This window comes from Pelophylax lessonae, assembly GCF_965119305.1.
Source record: "Pelophylax lessonae genome assembly, chromosome: 10".
NCBI classification, from domain to species: Eukaryota; Metazoa; Chordata; class Amphibia; order Anura; family Ranidae; genus Pelophylax; species Pelophylax lessonae.
In genome coordinates this window covers 10,045,124-10,062,345 of record NC_138777.1, presented here as the reverse complement: position 1 = coordinate 10,062,345, position 17,222 = coordinate 10,045,124, and the positions used below count along the sequence as shown (strand labels likewise).

The following is a 17,222-nucleotide window of genomic DNA, read 5'->3' as shown; positions in this document are numbered from 1 at the left end:
GTGATAAAAAAAAGTTACTAAATCCTTGGAAGTTCTGCATGACTGGCTCCTAAAATGTGACCTGTCTCGCAGACCTGAGCAGGGATTTTGTGCTGCTGTTTCTCTGCCTCCTGCTGACAAGTCTCCCCCCCCCCCACCTCCCTGCTGTCTCCTTCCCCAGCTCCCTAAGGTAGCCCATGTTGAAAAATTTGAATGTAGCCTCCACCGGGTGTCCTTCACCAGGCCCTCAAGCCACACTGGCTGCTTACCAGATGAATTTGACCCCTAACACAGGCGGTCAAATAAGGCATCAGTGACCAGGAAAAGCACTCCTTCCCAAGGTTCTTCTCTCCAGGTATATACAGATATGGCATCAGGCAAACATTAGGTGGACAGGAGACACAACAAGAAACTCTTCATGGTGTAGTATAATAAAATTCAGTTTATTAAACAATAATAGAAACTTCTTCAGTACGCAACTGACATCATCAGGGTCAATCCCTGATGACGTCAGTTGCGTAATGACGAAATGCGTCGGGACGTGGGAACACCATACGTAACTTCCGGTCCCTGGAGCGCAGGTGGAACGCGGAACCGCGTCCCCTAATCTCCTTTTGCTCCAGAACTTTGTCTGAGACCGGCTGAATGCAGAAAACTGATATTTAAGTTTCTATTTTTGTTTAATAAACGGGATTTTAATATTACTACACCATAAGGAGTTTCTTGTTGTGTCTCCTGTCCACCTAACGTTTGCCTGATGCCATTGATATCTGTATATACCTGGAGAGAAGAACCTTGCTGTTTCTGGTCACTGATGCCTGATTTGACCACCTGTAAAAGGGGTCAAATGAATCTGGTAAGCAGCCAGTGTAGCTTGAGGGTCTGATGAAGGACACCTGGTGGAGGCTACACTCAAATTTTTCAATACACTGGTGATTCAGCACTGAATAAAAAGGAGGAGTTGCTCACATATGAATTGAACTGTAGCACATAGCACTTTGATTAATAAGAGAGACTCACAGTCAATCTTGTATCTATATGACCATGGTTTGGTTTGCACATTAATTTGAGCGCGGTCTAACCCTCTTTTGATTTGTGTTTAATGAGCGTTTTTTAACGCTTTTCTGACGTGCGGCTCATTTATTTATTTATTCAGTCATTTATTTTATTCATATATTTATTTATTGGAATTTTGATATGTATTAACTCATTCAAAGATATATATAGATATATATAGATATATTTTTTTTTTGTAGGTGTGCACTTCGGTACTTTGTTCACTATTTGAGCGCGGTCATTTAATTTTTCTGTTTTAGCCCTTATATTAGTCTTTTTTTTTAGTCCAATCAGTGGTTTGAACAAAAAACCTGATTTGATTCTTGACTTGTGGGGGAATCCTTCCTCTGAGCTATTGTATTTTTCCCCTCCTTGAGAATACACTGATCTATGCTGCAGGCTATAGCCTGTGGGGCTGATCGAGCAGAGAAAATCCAACACGGAAGTTGTACAGAAGTTGAGCCATAGATCAACTTCTGTGCAACCACAATGCCCATACATGGTATGAAATTCACTTGGTCCCTGCTGAAATGGCCAAATTTAGATCTGTGTATGGCCGGCCTATGCCCCCTACTTTAGCAGCTTTACAGTATTTCCTGTGAAGTCTTACCGTAATGGGTCAAGGAGAGCATCAAATAAAAAAAGCATCCTTAAAAGCCCCAATGGACATCTAAGGATTTCTAATTTGGAGCTCTCTTTGACCCATTATACTTGGATTACTCATCTCGGGAGAATGCCCTCTCCTGGTTGGTTCCCCACCTGTGATGAGCTGCTGAATACAGGCTCCAGTAATGACTTTGTCTATATTTTGATAACCTGTAAAAATCTGTGTGCAGCATCCCGCTACCTTTACCTTCAGTGGTGTACTGTGGGTCGCCAGTGCCCAGGGGAGGACTGAGCCAGGGGACTCTCTGTTGCTCCATAAAAGGGCTGATTCCTGGTGAAAAGAAGTAAAAAGTCCCCACTGGTGACCTATTGAGTGCGGGATGAAGACAAGGACAGAGCGCAGACCTCCCCCTCAGCATGGATGGTGTAAACTGTGTTTAAGCAGAGGCCAGTTCCATGCCCCACTGGAGACTCTCCTCCCCCAGACAGCCCTGACCAAGCTGTCCCAGCTCCCACCAACTGCCCCCTGCTGACCAGGTCCAGAAACCTGGTTTCGGCCAGTGAGTAAGAGAGTACCAGGAGCGGAGCTTAAGCCTGGAATGGGGGCCAGGAGGAGGCTGGAAAGAGGGAGAGTGGGAGGGGGCTGAGTCACATCACCATGGGCCTCTGGTTTGTACTTGCCCCCTGGGCCGAAAGTTGCCAGTCAGCCCCTGCCAGTGCCTGGGGCAAGGTAAATATTATGCCCCCAAACCCATGTGCCTTACCTTAGTTCCCCTGTGTGCCTAGGTTTCTCATTCACTATATGCACCCCCCCCACTCTGTACCCCACACCCTCTCAATATGCATCCCCACTCCCTTTATCCCCTCATTATTGTCCCCAACTCCATACCCCCCTATCATGCACCTTCAGGTCCCCCAACCCTCTTATTGTACACTCCAACTCCATATAAACTCCCTTCCATCCCAGGCTCACTGGTAATAGAAGGAGTTCCAGTGCACAGTTTGGCAGTTGTCGGTTGGAGAGGAAGGTGAAGAGAGTCAGTCTCACCTGCACTGAGCATCGCACTGCCACACCTTCATGCCTTGCACTCTCCTCTACTCCAAGCACTCTGAACTAGAATCACCCAGCCAGACCCATCCACATAGCCTAGGACACAGGTGTCAAACACAAGGCCCACGGTCCGAATGCGGCCCCCCAGGCCATTTTATGTGGCCCTTGCACCTCTCCTGCAGCTGCGGCACCCTCCTTGTCTCAGTAGTCGGCAGCAGAGAGGACAGAACTCCTTTGCCAGATCCTGCACTCCTCTGTGCATCTGCAGAAAGGCTCGTCTTTGCCCACCCACTTTCTTCTCAGCAGTCCGCAGCATAGAGGAGGGCAGAACTCCTCCTACAGATCCTGCACCCCTCTGTGCTTTTGCAACACCGCCTTGCCTTTGCCTCCCCTGGTCTCAGCATTCAGCAGACTCTGGAAGCTGACTCCAGCCCTCCTCTGGCTCTCCAGACTCTGCACTTCTTCCCAGATCCACCCGCATCTTCTTCCTAGCAGCAGCACAAGGTAAGGGGGTGCATTGTAATGTAAGGAAGGGTGAGTGACTCGACTTCTGATGGTGGGGGGGGGTTCTTGACATCTCATGTAAGGGTGTAAGGGGGCATGGGGTGCTCTGGACATCTAAACCAGAACAGGAGCATGCACAGACTAATCTCCAGCCTTTTCTCACCCTGAATCCTTACTAATTTTGTGGGCCTCAGAATTTTGCGACCATGGAAATTGCCCCTGTGGCCCCACCCACGCTACCCCTCTGTCTACCTCTTGTCCTTTGAAGTCTTGGCAGTGCAGGTGAATTGCATTGAGTTTTCTTCTTTTGTTTTACAACTGTTGGGAAGTATTTGGCATGTCTTCACAACTCGGATGCCTACTCACTCCCTTTGCAGAAATAAGTCTACATTTTTATTCCTTCTTATTTGATTTTCAATTTGGCAAACCAGAGATTGACATTGTCGGGCGCCGGTTGCGTCTGTAATGAAAGTTTAATATAGGCAGATAAATAAATAAAGCCGCGAGGCAGACCTGCCTGGAAGCCTTTGCCGGAGTCAGGCTGACGCGGATCGCGCCCATGGCAGATGGCATGTTGGTTGAGACTGAAGCAAGCGGGAGAGATCTGACTCTGTTTTCTCATCCCGGGTGGAACGGAAGACTCTTTGGGCGTCATCTGTGTCCTTTGTCTAGCCGAATTAAAATTCTGGAAATAGAGTTGAGGAATCGCTAATTTCCTGCCAGCCATGTGCTCAGGAAAGGAGCCGCTATCCCCATAGAATCGGCAGACAGAAAACGCCTCGTACGATGCTTTATAATAAAGACCAAAATTAGATGAAGACTCAAACTAGAGAAGAATGTCTCCGGGAGGACATTAATGAACGTGTTCCTTCACCGGACCGTCCTTGGCCGAAAAGCTTTAGATGTAAGTTGACCTTTTACATCTCCCAGGCCACCCAATTTTTCCTGGGGCAGATGAATAAAGGAAAAAAAAACTCTCTCTCTCTCTCTCTCTTATATATATATATATGTATACAATATCTCACAAAAGTAAGTACACCCCTCACATTTTTTAAATATCTTATTATATCTTTTCATGTGACAACACTGAAGAAATGACACTTTGCTACAATGTAAAGTAGTGAGTGTACAGCTTGTAGAACAGTGTAAATTTGCTGTCCCCTCAAAATAACTCAACACACAGCCATTAATGTCTAAACCGCTGGCAACAAAAGTGAGTACACCCCTTAAGTGAACATGTCCAAATTGGGCCCAACTAGCCATTTTCTCTCCCCGGTGTCATGTGACACATTAGTGTTACAAGGTCTCAGGTGTGAATGGGGAGCAGGTGTGTTAAATTTGGTGTTATCGCTCTCACTCTCTCATTTTGGTCACTGGAAGTTCAACATGGCACCTCACGGCAAAGAACTCTTTGAGGATCTGAAAAAAGAATTGTTGCTCTACATAAAGATGGCCTAGGCTATAAAAAGACTGCCAATACCCTGATACTGAGCTGCAGCACGGTGGCCAAGACCATACAATGGTTTACCAGGGCAGGTTCCACTCAGAACAGGCCTTGCCATGGTCAACCAAAGAAGTTAAGTGCACGTGCTCAGCGTCATATCCAGAGGTTATGTTGCTGGGGGGAGGTCAGTCGTTGCTGGGAGGGATGTACTGTAAGGTCTCTGCTAAAGAAAATTATATATATATATATATATACAGTATATATATATATATATATATATATATATATATATAATGTTTGGGGGTTCTGAGTAATTTTCTAGCAAAAAAAATGATGGTTTTTACATGTAGGAGAGAAGTTTCAGAATTGGCCTGGTTGGCAAGTGGTTAATTGAAATATAGATTTTGTTACTTTTAAAGTCCCATTGGAGGCTAATCAAAGTAGGAACTTTTTGTATTTTTACTGTTGAAAGTTAGACTAATTTTATTTTTTTCATTAAAATAATTTAATAACATGATTTAATTTAATTTTATTAAATAATTTCTTTTAAATTAATTGAATTAATTTAGTGACATAAATTAAATTAATTAATTCAGTGAATTTGTAGAATGTCTGTGATTTTTGAAAACCAGAGTTGCTGGGTTGGAGTATAGGTTTGTTTTCCTAATAGAGGAATGCCCTTGCTGCTTTATTGAGTCAAGGATCATTTGTATTTTGGGGCGTATCTGCGAGCCAAGCAGTGTTAATTTTGGCAGCAAATTTCAATTTAGTTTTAGTCTTAGTGTTAGGACTAAAATGTCATTTTAGTTTTAGTCCTATTTTAGTCTTCTGCAAGTGTTTTAGTTTTAGTCGTATTTAGTCGACTAAAACTCCAGTATATTTTAGTCGACTAAAACGCCCTACATTTTAGTCGACTAAAACTCATTTTAGTCATCTATAATCAAATGGGTGTAGTTCAATTGTAATTTGTAATGCATTATTTAAGCATTTCTCTACAATTTCCAAACTCATTATATACTACTGCTGGTCCTGGAGTGAAAAATCTAATATGTTATTATTTATGCTTTGAGCATGCACCAGTGTTAATTTTTGGCAGCAAATTTCGATTTAGTTTTAGTTATAGTCTTTTGACTAAAATGCCATTTTAGTTTTAGTCGTATTTTAGTCTTAAGACTAAAATGCCATTTTAGTTTTAGTCGTATTTTAGTCATCTGAATTGTGTTAGTCGACGAAAACGTTTTAGTCGGTTTTAGTCGACGAAATTAACACTGGAGCCAAGTTATGTTGTTTCTTTCCGTCTACTATATGGCTAAATGGGCAAAGAATAGCAATATACACATATATAGTTGATTCTGTTTCTGGACAACCAGGGGTAACGAGTCCATTAATCTTCATGCCCTGGGCTTTTTCCTACAGGTACATCTCTCTCATCCTCCATCCAGTCAATGAAACTAAGTGAAGTAAATCCAGATCTGATATGTCAGTATGTTTCATTAGTCTTTGATGTTTGTTCCTATAGATCGGGAAGGTTGAGTTCCTCGGAAATGTATTGACTGATACGGGTGAAAATGATAACTTTGCACTTTTCTCAGCTTCTCCGCGGCGGCTTATGAATTATGATGATTTTGTTGAGGAAGGTGATTAAAATTTGAAGAGTTTGAGTTTGGCTGAGCAGAGCGGGGATCCTTCTTTATAGCCAACAAGTCAGTGAAATTTGTACTTGTTAGTGAAGTTTCCTTTTCCTGTCTTATTTCCTTTTAAACTTGTGCTAATGCTATAATATATAGTGTATATATATATATAAATTCACTATATTACCAAAAGTATTGGGACGCCTGCCTTTACACACACATGAACTTTAATGGCATCTCAGTCCTAGTAGTCCGTAGGGTTCAATATTGAGTTGGCCCACCCTTTGCAGCTATAACAGCTTCAACTCTTCTGGGAAGGCCGTCCACAAGGTTTAGGTGTGTGTTTGTGGAAATGTTTGACCGTTTTTCCAGAAGCGCATTTGTAAGGTCAGGCACTAATGTTGGACGAGTAACCTGGCTCGCAGTCTCTGCTCTCATTCATCCCAAAGGTGTTCTATCTGTTTGAGGTCAGGATTCTTCCACCCCAAACTCGCTAATCCATGTCTTTATGGACCTTGTTTTGTGCACTGGTCCACATCATTTGGTGGAGGGGGATTATGGTGTGGGTTTTTTTTTCAGGGGTTGGGCTTGGCTCTTAGTTCCAGTGAAGGGAACTCTGTAAGGCGTCAGCATACCAAGATATTTTGGGACAATTTCCTGCTCCCAACTTTGTTTGGGGATGGCCTCTTGGGGTTGTTTTTCAGGGGTTGCACTTGGCCCTTAGGTCCAGTGAAGGGAACTCTGTAAGGCGTCAGCATACCAAGATATTTTGGGACAATTTCCTGCTCCCAACTTTGTTTGGGGATGGCCTCTTGGGGTTGTTTTTCAGTGGTTTCACTTGGCCCTTAGGTCCAGTGAAAGGAACTCTGTAAGGCGTCAGCATACCAAGATATTTTGGGACAATTTCCTGCTCCCAACTTTGTTTGGGGATGGCCTATTGGGGTTGTTTTTCAGGTGTTGCACTTGGCCCTTAGTTCCAGTGAAGGGAACTCTTTAAGGCGTCAGCATACCAAGACATTTTGGGACAATTTCATGCTCCCAACTTTGTTTTGGGGGTGGCCTCTTAGGGTTGTTTTTTAGGGGTTGGGCTTGGCCCTTAGTTCCAAGACATTAGACAATGCCAAGACATTTTGGGAAAATTTCATGCTCCCAACTTTGTTTGGGGATGGCCTCGCTTCCAGTTCCAACATGATGTGCACAAAGCAAGGACCATAAAGACATGGATGAGCGAGTTTGGGGTGGAGGAACTTGACTGGCCATAGATCCTACCGTAGACTGAAAAAAAAAAACTCATAGTGAGCTCCCTCACCTAAAGAATTTTTGGCACCCCTGGACTCCCACTCCAGGGGCAAAAACAACATGGGCTTATCTCAGCCCGGCCTCTGACCACACCAGAGCAGCACCATTCCTACCAGGAAAACATTAAAATGTGCCTTCAAAAATGGTCCTCCCACCAATCCCACCAAGTTTCTTCAGGAGTAATACTAGATGGGGCCCCCCTGAGCACCAGCCTTCTTCCTCCTAACAACTGATAAGAACAGATACCACAGGACCAGCCTACATAGAATGATTTATTCCAAACTGCATAGAGCTATTTCACCCTTGTTGGTCATCAACAATGCAGTGTATAGAAACCATGGCTTCTACGGAGTAGGGCTTGGGACCCAACCCATCAACCCATCTGGGTTAAATTTTCTCATGAGCTTGGCTTGTTTTATGTGGTTTTATTGAGCCGTTGGATTACTCAGCAGCTGTTTTTGTTGGAAATGCCCATTTCCTGACTCAAAATTTCTGATTTTTCTTTTGTAGGATCTACGAGCGTGTAATAGATCCTCCGGAAACCAACCTGTCACCAGGAAGTACGCTGTGGCTGGGGCAACGCAACAGAAAACATGGCTTTTTTAAGGTAAGAAGAAAGCTGGGATTAGGGCGGGGCTCCTGGTCAAAATCATAAGCCACACATCTATGTATTGCATTGGTCTTATAGCTGCCCTACATGTGTCCACCACCATCGCCACTACCAAAATCTTGGTCATTGTATCTACTGCTGAACTTCCTACCTCTCCACCCCTAGTCCATGATTGGACAACGCATGAGCAGCAGAACACTGATGAGGTCATCCTGTGACTTTCACTCCTCCAAGCATGTTCCCCCATGTTAAACTGACAGGGCTATAGAATGCAGTGGATATTTTTGGCTTACAATGCATTCTTGCCAACTCCCAGTCCTGTTGAGCACGGGCCTGTGGGTACCTAATATAAAAAATTATTTGGGCACTTATATTGTAAAAAAAAAAACAATAGCTGGATTAAAGGGTGTTTTTGTTTTTTTTAAAGTGTAAACCAACTGTACCAAAAACGAATCTTTGATATAAAGCTGTACCTGTAAACAAAAGAGATATGACATACCTCTCCCACTGATCATGCCGCTAAATACGGCATTGATGAACAAAAATAATCCCCTGAATTTCTGCAGAAACACAGTACAGGACACGGGACAGGGACATGGTACAGGACTCGATACAGGGACATGGTACAGGACCCGATACAGGGACATGGTACAGGACCCGATACAGGGACATGGTACAGGACCTGATACAGGGACATGGTACAGGACCCGATACAGGGACATGGTACAGGACCTGATACAGGGACATGGTACAGGACCTGATACAGGGACAGGGTACAGGGACAGGGTACAGGGCCACGTTACAAGGACACAGTACAGCAACAGGGTACAGGGGCAGAATACAGGGCCACAGTACAGGGACAATGTACGGGGACAGGGTACAGGGACAGGGTAAAGGGACATGGTACAGGACGCAGTACAGGGACATGGTACAGGGACACAGTACAGGGACACAGTACAAGGAGACAGTACTGGGACACAGTACAAGGATACAGTACTGGGACAGGGTACAGGGGCACTATACAGGGACAAGGTACGGGGACAGGGTAAAGGGACATGGTACAGGATGCAGTACAGGGACATGGTACAGGACACAGTACAGGGACATGGTACAGGGACATGGTACAGGGACACAGTACAGGAACACAGTACAGGGACACAGTACAGGGACACAGTACAAGGACACAGTACTGGGACAGGGTACAAGGGCAGAATACAGGGCCACAGTACAGGGCCATATCGCAGTGACACAGTACAGGGGCACGGTACAGGAGAAGGAACAGGAAACAGTACAGGACACAGTACAGGGACACGGTACAGGGACACATTACAGGGAAACAGTACAGGACACAGTGGAGGAAGATGGTACAGGAACATGGTATAAGACACAGTACAGGAACACAGTACAGAACTCAGTTGAAGGACATGGTACAAAGACACCGTACAGGGACAAAGTACAGGGACATAGTACAAGGAAATGGTACAGGGACATAGTACATTGACTTGATACAGAGACGTGGAACAAAAACCACGGTACAGGGACATGCTATAAAGACATGGTACAAGAACATGGTACAGGGACATAGTAGTGATATGAGGGTCAGCAAGAGGACCAAAGCATCTCAGGAGGAAACTCAGGGGATTGTGACTCCTGGAGGTATCGATGTGACACAGTAACTGTAACATTTTCTCCTGATCTGCTCTAAATGTCATGTGCTGCTTTTCACATTCTCACCATATCTCAAGATCAGCCATGAACTACGTCAGGGAGCAAAAGGTGAAGGCTTTCAGAATGGCCTTCACATTCCCTCAGACTTGAATATATTAGCGGAAATCTGAGGCTAGATGTCAAACATGCAGCGCATACAAGACAACCTGAGAATATTCCCAGAAGATGTTAGGATGTAGAAAATTTGCCCTAAAGTTTGCTGAATTATGTTATTATTATAGAGCGCTTGTCAGCATACTAATAGACGGGAAATCTACTTATGGGGATAACACCTTGCAGCCACACAATATAGAGTATCAATAAACTATCCGATCACAACCTGGATTCTGTGAAATCCTTCCAGAGGTTGTCATGGGTTCCTTGATCTGTGGTTGATTGACCTCTCATCTGATGGTGCCTGCATAGTTCCAGTACCAATGCCATGTCTAAGCCCAAGGCCAGCAGCAGAACACCAATGAACTATTTAGATGTGAACAAACATCCACCCATCATTAAAGTGATACTAAACACACACTGTTTAATTTACATTGTCCCTTCTGTTTCTGTATATGGATGACGGCACTGTAATTATTTTATTACACAAACTCATCTAAGTACCTTTTTCTTAATCAATATACAGCTGTCACATGACCCAGCTCTCTCCCAGCCTGTCTGCAGGGAAACAGTGGCAGGAGGAGCCTCTGCTGCTGGTCACATGTTCAAAAAAAAATAAAATAAATAAAAGCAGCCTTTGGAATATAGAGTAAAAATAAATAAATAATATCAATAAACTGTTTTAAATCATCATACAAGTATATATTTGAAATCAAATTTGTGTTCATTTTTTGGCAATAGCATGGTGTGGGCGGATTTCTGCCAGTCACAGTCATGCCCCTCCAGCCTGAGTCTTAGAATAAGAGGGAGGTGAAGCCTACATGTAATATCCTCCCATTGTATTTAGATGGTTAGTGGGCGTGGAGGAGGAGAACGGGAGTGGGCTGTCATTTACCACTGTGTATACGCCCACATTTGTGACTCTATAGTCACATGGGCTGCTCAGATGTGATAGGGAGGAAATGCTCAGCATAGAAACTCACTGAAAACTGAGCATGTGCAGAGTTGCCACCACAGCTGCAGATCCCTAGCTGAATTTGGGACTTGGACAAAAGGGGGAGATAGAGAGCAGCAGGATCAACCAGGTTTTTTGCAGAATACAGAAAACAAATCTCATAGTTACTGAGTGAGTATGAACAGCATGTAATCCACCTTTTTTTTGATTGTTTTTTTATGATGTGGGTTTGTTGTTGTTGTTCAGTCATGTCCGACTGTTCGCGACCCAAGGAACCATAGCGCGCCAGACTTTTCTGTCCTCCACTGCCTCCCGGATCTTGCTTAACTTCGTGTTCATTGTTTCGATGATGCTCTCTATCCATCTTGTTTTCTGTCGTCCTGTTCTCCTTTTTCCTTCCATGTTTCTTAGCATCAGGGTCTTTTCCAATGAGTCCTCTCTACGCATTAGCCAAAGTATTTGAGTTTCAGCTTCAGGATCTGTCCCTCCAGTAAATATTTACAGTTGATTTCCTTCAGGATTAACTGGTTTTATCTTCTTGCCATCCAAGGGACTTTCAAGAGTCTTCTCCAACACCATAGTTCAAAAGCATCAATTGTTTGGCGTTCAGCCTTCCTAAGGGTCCAACTTTCACAGCCATAGGTTACTACTGGGAATACCATATAGGGCACTTTGTCGGTAGGGTGATGTCTCTGCTTTTTATCATGTTGTCTATGTTTGCCATTGCTTTCCTCCCAAGAAGCAATTGTCTATTAATTCCATGGCTACAGTCACCATCTGCCGTGATCTTGGAGCCTAGGAAGATAAAATCGGTCACTGTTTCCATTTCTTCTCCTTCTATTTGCCAAGGAGTGATGGGACCGGTTGCCATGATCTTAGCTTTCTTAATGTTCAATTTCAGGCCAGCTTTTGCACTCTCCTCTTCCACCTTCATTAGGAGAGTCTTTAGTTCTTCTTCACTTTCTGCTATTAGTGTGGTATCGTCTGCATATCTCAGGTTGTTGATATTTCTCCCTGGGATCTTAATTCCAGCTTGTGATTTGTTTATTATGGCATTTGGCATGATGTACTCCTGCATATGTGGGTTTAGTGACACTTTAACCACTACCGGACCGCCCGCTGCAGTTATACGTCGCTACTTTGACATTAAATACCAGGGTTATGGCAGCAGATAGCCATAACCCAGTTATATTTTTACAGGGCGGGTGGTCCTCTATCACATAAAAGTGGTCCCAGAGGCGGATTCACCGCAGGATCACTTTTATGGGCAGCAGGAGAGGTGCCCCCCCTCCTGCCGCTTCCCGGTCGCTTTCCCCACTTACCGGAGCCATTGGTAGCGGGTAAAACAATCCGGTCCTTTCCCCTCCTAGGCAAGAAGTCGAGTGGGGGAAAACTGGCCCCCACTCGACTCTATGGCCTTGGAGGACCGTAGCAACATCATACCTCGCTTCTTCCCAATGGCCTTAAAAGACCCATAAGGCCCAAGAACTATAAATGTCTCTCCAGGTGGTATATAGAGCATAGTTGTCAATCAGAGAAATCAAACCTGTGTTGGAGAGGCTGTCAGGTGCTGGGTACAATGGCTCACATTTGGTGGGATTGTCCCAAGATTCGAGAATTTATGGCTAAGTATACAACAATTAATTAATAAAATCACGGGAGAGACCATCATTGATGATCCCTGGACTTGTTTGCTCCATAGAACAAATAGATCCTTAAAACAATACAATAATTTGATAGTTCCAAACAGGGGCTGACTGGAAATGCTCAGCACAGGGGGCAAGTACAAGCCAGAGGCCCATGGTGCAGCGACTCAGCCCCCCTCCCACTCTCCCTCTTCCGGCCTCCTCCTGACCCCCAATCCATGCTGAAGCTCCACTCCAGATACTCTCTACTCACCAGCTGAATCCAGGTTTCCGACCTGGCCAGCGGAGGCTGATTGGAGGGAGCAGGAAAAGCTTGGTCGGGGCTAGCCGGGGGAGAAGAGTCTCCGGTGGGGCATGGAACTGGCATCTGCTCAGACACAGTTTACACCATCTATGCTGGGGGGGGGGGGGGGGGGGTGGGCTGCGCTCTGTCCTCGTCTTCATCCCACGCTCAGTAGGTCAACTGCGGGGACTTTTTACTTCCCTTCACCAGGAATCCTTTAGGCATGTCTGTGGCAGAAGCAGTGCAGCCTTTTTATGGGGCATCAGAGTAGCCCGGGGGGGGGGGGGGCAATTGCCCCCCTGCCCTCTGGCCCAGTCCTCCCCTGCTTCCAAATCTGCTGAATGCAGCAAAAGGGAAAATTCCCCAAAAAATGGTCCAACACAGAAGCACCCTCTATTAGGGAGTGGTGTGGTAGAGTCGAATATATTTATGCCATGGAATACCTGTGTAGTTTGGATGAACAAAAAAATAGAATGTTTCTCCAATAAATGGGAAAAATGGACTAACTTTAAAAAGACTAGAGATTACATCGAAATATGGAAAGAACTGGAGACTTTAAAATTGGGGCAAGTTAATTCTAGTCAGGTAAATAGAGGTAGACCACAATAAGAGAAGATATCATGTAAGCGGGGGAAATGGGTTTGGGGTGGGAGGTCAGGGGGGGGGGGGGGATAGTCTGGGTTGTAATATGGACGTTTTCTTTCTTCCCTTTTTTTTTTTTTATGATTGTTGTACGTTAAATTGAAATGAGACTTAAAGTGGAGTTCCGGCCTATTTTGCAACTTTAGTGATTCCTGGAGTGCTCGCTTTGCTGACCAACAATTGGGCATTTTCAATTTTTTTTGGGGGTCCCTTGCCTTTTTTTCAGGGCATTTTTGATTGAACTTCCTCCTTCTCTCCCCTCTGTGGCCGCAGCCACCGACATCACTTCCGCCTTTGCATTGCATCCTGGGAGCTGTTTGTCATCACTCCCAGGAGGCTAGAATCAGGAAGAACTCCCAGAACACTCCCTGGAATCAGGAAGAAGGACAAAGCAGATTACACTGCGGCTTCAGATGCCCACATCCAAGATGGCCGCGCCCAGACAGCATTTTTAAAAGTAAAGCCCCGTACACACGTACCGATGGTCGGCATACAAATGTTCCTCTTTTCTCCCCGGGATGTCGGTGTCTGCTGAAAAGTGCAAAGACAGCACAAGGACAGCACAAGAATTTTGTCCGCCGACTGCAGAAGTGATGTCATGTAATGGTTAACTTTCCCTGTGTTTTCTATTTTCTGAGCATGCCCAGTCTTGCAAATCTGCGGTCTGTCGGCCGAATTGTGTACTGACAGGCGAACAATCGTCCGTTCTGGTGTCGGCATACAAATATTTTCATGTTTGCACGAAAGACTTTTGTCCGCGGATTGTGCGCAGACATCTGTCGGAGGCACCATACTAACACGCGTACAATCGGCAGATCCTTCGTCCACCGACGTTTGTATGCCGACGATCGGTACGTGTGTACGGGCCTTAAGATTTTGACTAAAATCCAATACTGTACACCTTGTAAGTATGAGAATAGCGGTTCTGTAAAGGGCGATGGATTAGGATTATAGGGGTATTTATAGTTAAAAAAAGGTATTTGAGGCCGGAACTGCGCTTTAATAAAAAATAAAAATATTGAAAGAAAAAAAAAGTGGTTAATAAAGAAAAAAACACCCAACAAGATTTCCTATGAACTTTGATCTTTGTGTTGAAAAAAATGGGTCAATTTCAGGTTCTCAGTGGAATCCACCTTGACATGAATGAATTGAATGGGTTGGGTGGTTCCTTTAGAATTTGAGGGATGCACGCTTTGTTTGCTGCTGCCGAGGAGACGGTTGTCTTTTAAATTTGCAATTTCACATTCATCCAGTTCTACGGTTATTATTCAGTCATCAATGTTGTGCATTAATTAGCAGTGCTAAGTTGGGGGATGCTCCAGGCTGCTTCTATCACGTTCTTGGCAACCGATGATTACTAGGCAACCTATATCAGTTCCTTATTGTTAACGCTAATGGAATTTGCATACATATGAGGAACGGAGATTATTATTATTTTTTTTATGTAGGAGTATTTTCTGTTTGGTACACAAGAGAGGGTCACTTGAAATAACAAGGTGGGCATAGACTGAAATCCATAAGATACAAATTATCTTATGAGTGCTCCCCTATGTCTGGCTGATTGACAATGGCTGTCGGGAGCAATTTACATTCAAGAAGGCTTTTTTCTGTAATGGTAAAGACATTGCACTACTCATCCGAATAGCTTGCTCAGCTCTAATGGGTGTTAGGAACATACCTTAGCAGGTAGATGGCACCGAAGGCAAAAATGCGCCCCTCCCAGGGAGCTGAGAAGTGTCCATGCGTTCATTGACTAGGCCGGTACAGAACTCACAGCTCTATGATTATCATGTTTTGGTTTACAGGAAGCTAAATAGGATGGGGGAGGTTTTACAACATGGTTACATTATTGTGATTTAGCCATAATATTTCTGTAGCACTGCCCCCCTAGAGGACTGCTGAAAATTACACTTTCTGGATTCCCCTGGGTTACCCTTAGCAACTCACGAATGAAAGTTCTTGGCTCAGTCAATAATCAATCCTGGGGATGTTGTTTTTGTGGTTTTATTTAGAACTTGGATAGGAGAAGGGATGAGTGGGATACTCCAACTAGTAACTATTAAGAAAAACACAAAGGGGTATGGGGCAACAGTCGGGACTTTCAGGGTACCGTCAATGACCAATAATAATAGTATTTGGACGACACTAGTATGGTATATTTTTTATAAAAACATTTATTTTATTTAACATAATTGACAGAAAAAAGACAGGAAAAACAGATTACATACAAAAAACATTGAGGATGATTGATCGTCCAATATAAAAAGCAGATCAATAAAGTTGTAAACCTCATATATTGATAGAATTGTGTTTTGAACCACAGGGAAGCCAAGATAACCTGGTAGATTCCAGAGTACTTCCTTAGGTATACAACTACCCACTACCCTACATATTTCGCGGTGTGATCCGCTTCTTCAGGAGTACAGGGGTACACAATGATGTTCAGAGGGACAACTGCAGAATAATTAAGACAAAGATTAATTAAGACAAAAACTGATATACAAATATTTATAACAATTTTATTACAATATTTGTTGACAGTTTTCCACCTTTATAAATACGTTTGAGAAGGGGAAAAAATCCCCTTGCCCATCCAAATTTATTAATATTACAAGAGTACATTTATACCAAACTATACCATAATATATCATATGGACCCGAAGATCAAAAAACATGAATGCTCCCACCTGTGAGGCTGATTGTGGATAGGCAGGCCGACGGGACCAACTAGTGGCAAACCAAGTCCCCCAGGCGGGCATGGACGGCCCAGGTTATAACTGAATGCAGGGATAGGTGCATAGTCCTAAATGATGTATAAGAAAAGTAAGAAAACCAAGAAAGGACACCAGCGGAAGGAAAAAAAAAGAGGGGGAAGAGAGGAGAAATATATCCACACAGGATGTTATGTCTCCATATTGATAATCAGCAAAAATAATATTGTGTTAATACTTGTATGTTGTTTACTATAAAGAAACAACCAAATGTTGTAATAATAATCATCATAGAGGGACCTACCAATCATCAGGGCCTTAAAAACAAGAAGGTCAGACGGTGAGATGAACTAAAGGATGCAATCCAGTTTATATGATCCCAAAAACCTAGGATATATTTCAGGTATCCCAAGAAACCAGAGCGACAAAGGTCTCTGTATATATATAAAAGGAAAGAAAATATATCCAATCAGTTCACTGAAGTGAAGCTATATTAAATGTTCCTTCAGGGTTATAAACTCGGCACCCCCTTTACTCTCACTGCCTGTGGGCTGACACCTGTCTGCTGACTCTAGCCACTGGAGTGGTCCCCTTCCTGGCAGACCCCTGGGCAGGTTTCTTTGTACTCATGGACACTGTTTTTCCAGAGTCATCGTTGTCTCCACCTCCACAGTCATCTTCCACTGGACCTCTGGGTTCAGCCACACTTTCTGGTTCACCGGGCCGACTGCCCGTGACCACCTTCCACAGCTTCAGAAGAGGAGACAGCCATCACCCTCCTTCTGGGACTTGGCTTCCCGCCCAAAGACCCCCTGCTGCTTGTGTCCTTGGCTTTTATAACGTATCCCAGGATGCACCACCCACTAAGATAGCCATAAAAGCCTGTGTGTCACTGGCTGGGTTTCCTCCACTGTCCAACAGGCATTCCTATTGGATACAGTGGGGACACTCCCTCAGACCAAATTAATCACATCCTGGACAAAT

At 44.1% G+C, this 17,222-nt stretch overlaps 1 protein-coding gene across 2 annotated transcripts in view; it reads left to right on the top strand.

Moving 5' to 3' along the window:
• NELL1 (neural EGFL like 1) overlaps positions 1–17,222 on the top strand; it is a 1,211,404-nt gene that overhangs the window by 382,653 nt on the left and 811,529 nt on the right. For both annotated transcript variants that reach the window (XM_082270280.1, XM_082270281.1), the window contains exon 5: positions 8,081–8,177. In XM_082270280.1, the coding sequence (XP_082126406.1) occupies positions 8,081–8,177 (97 nt within the window). The remainder of the gene's footprint in view (positions 1–8,080; positions 8,178–17,222) is intronic.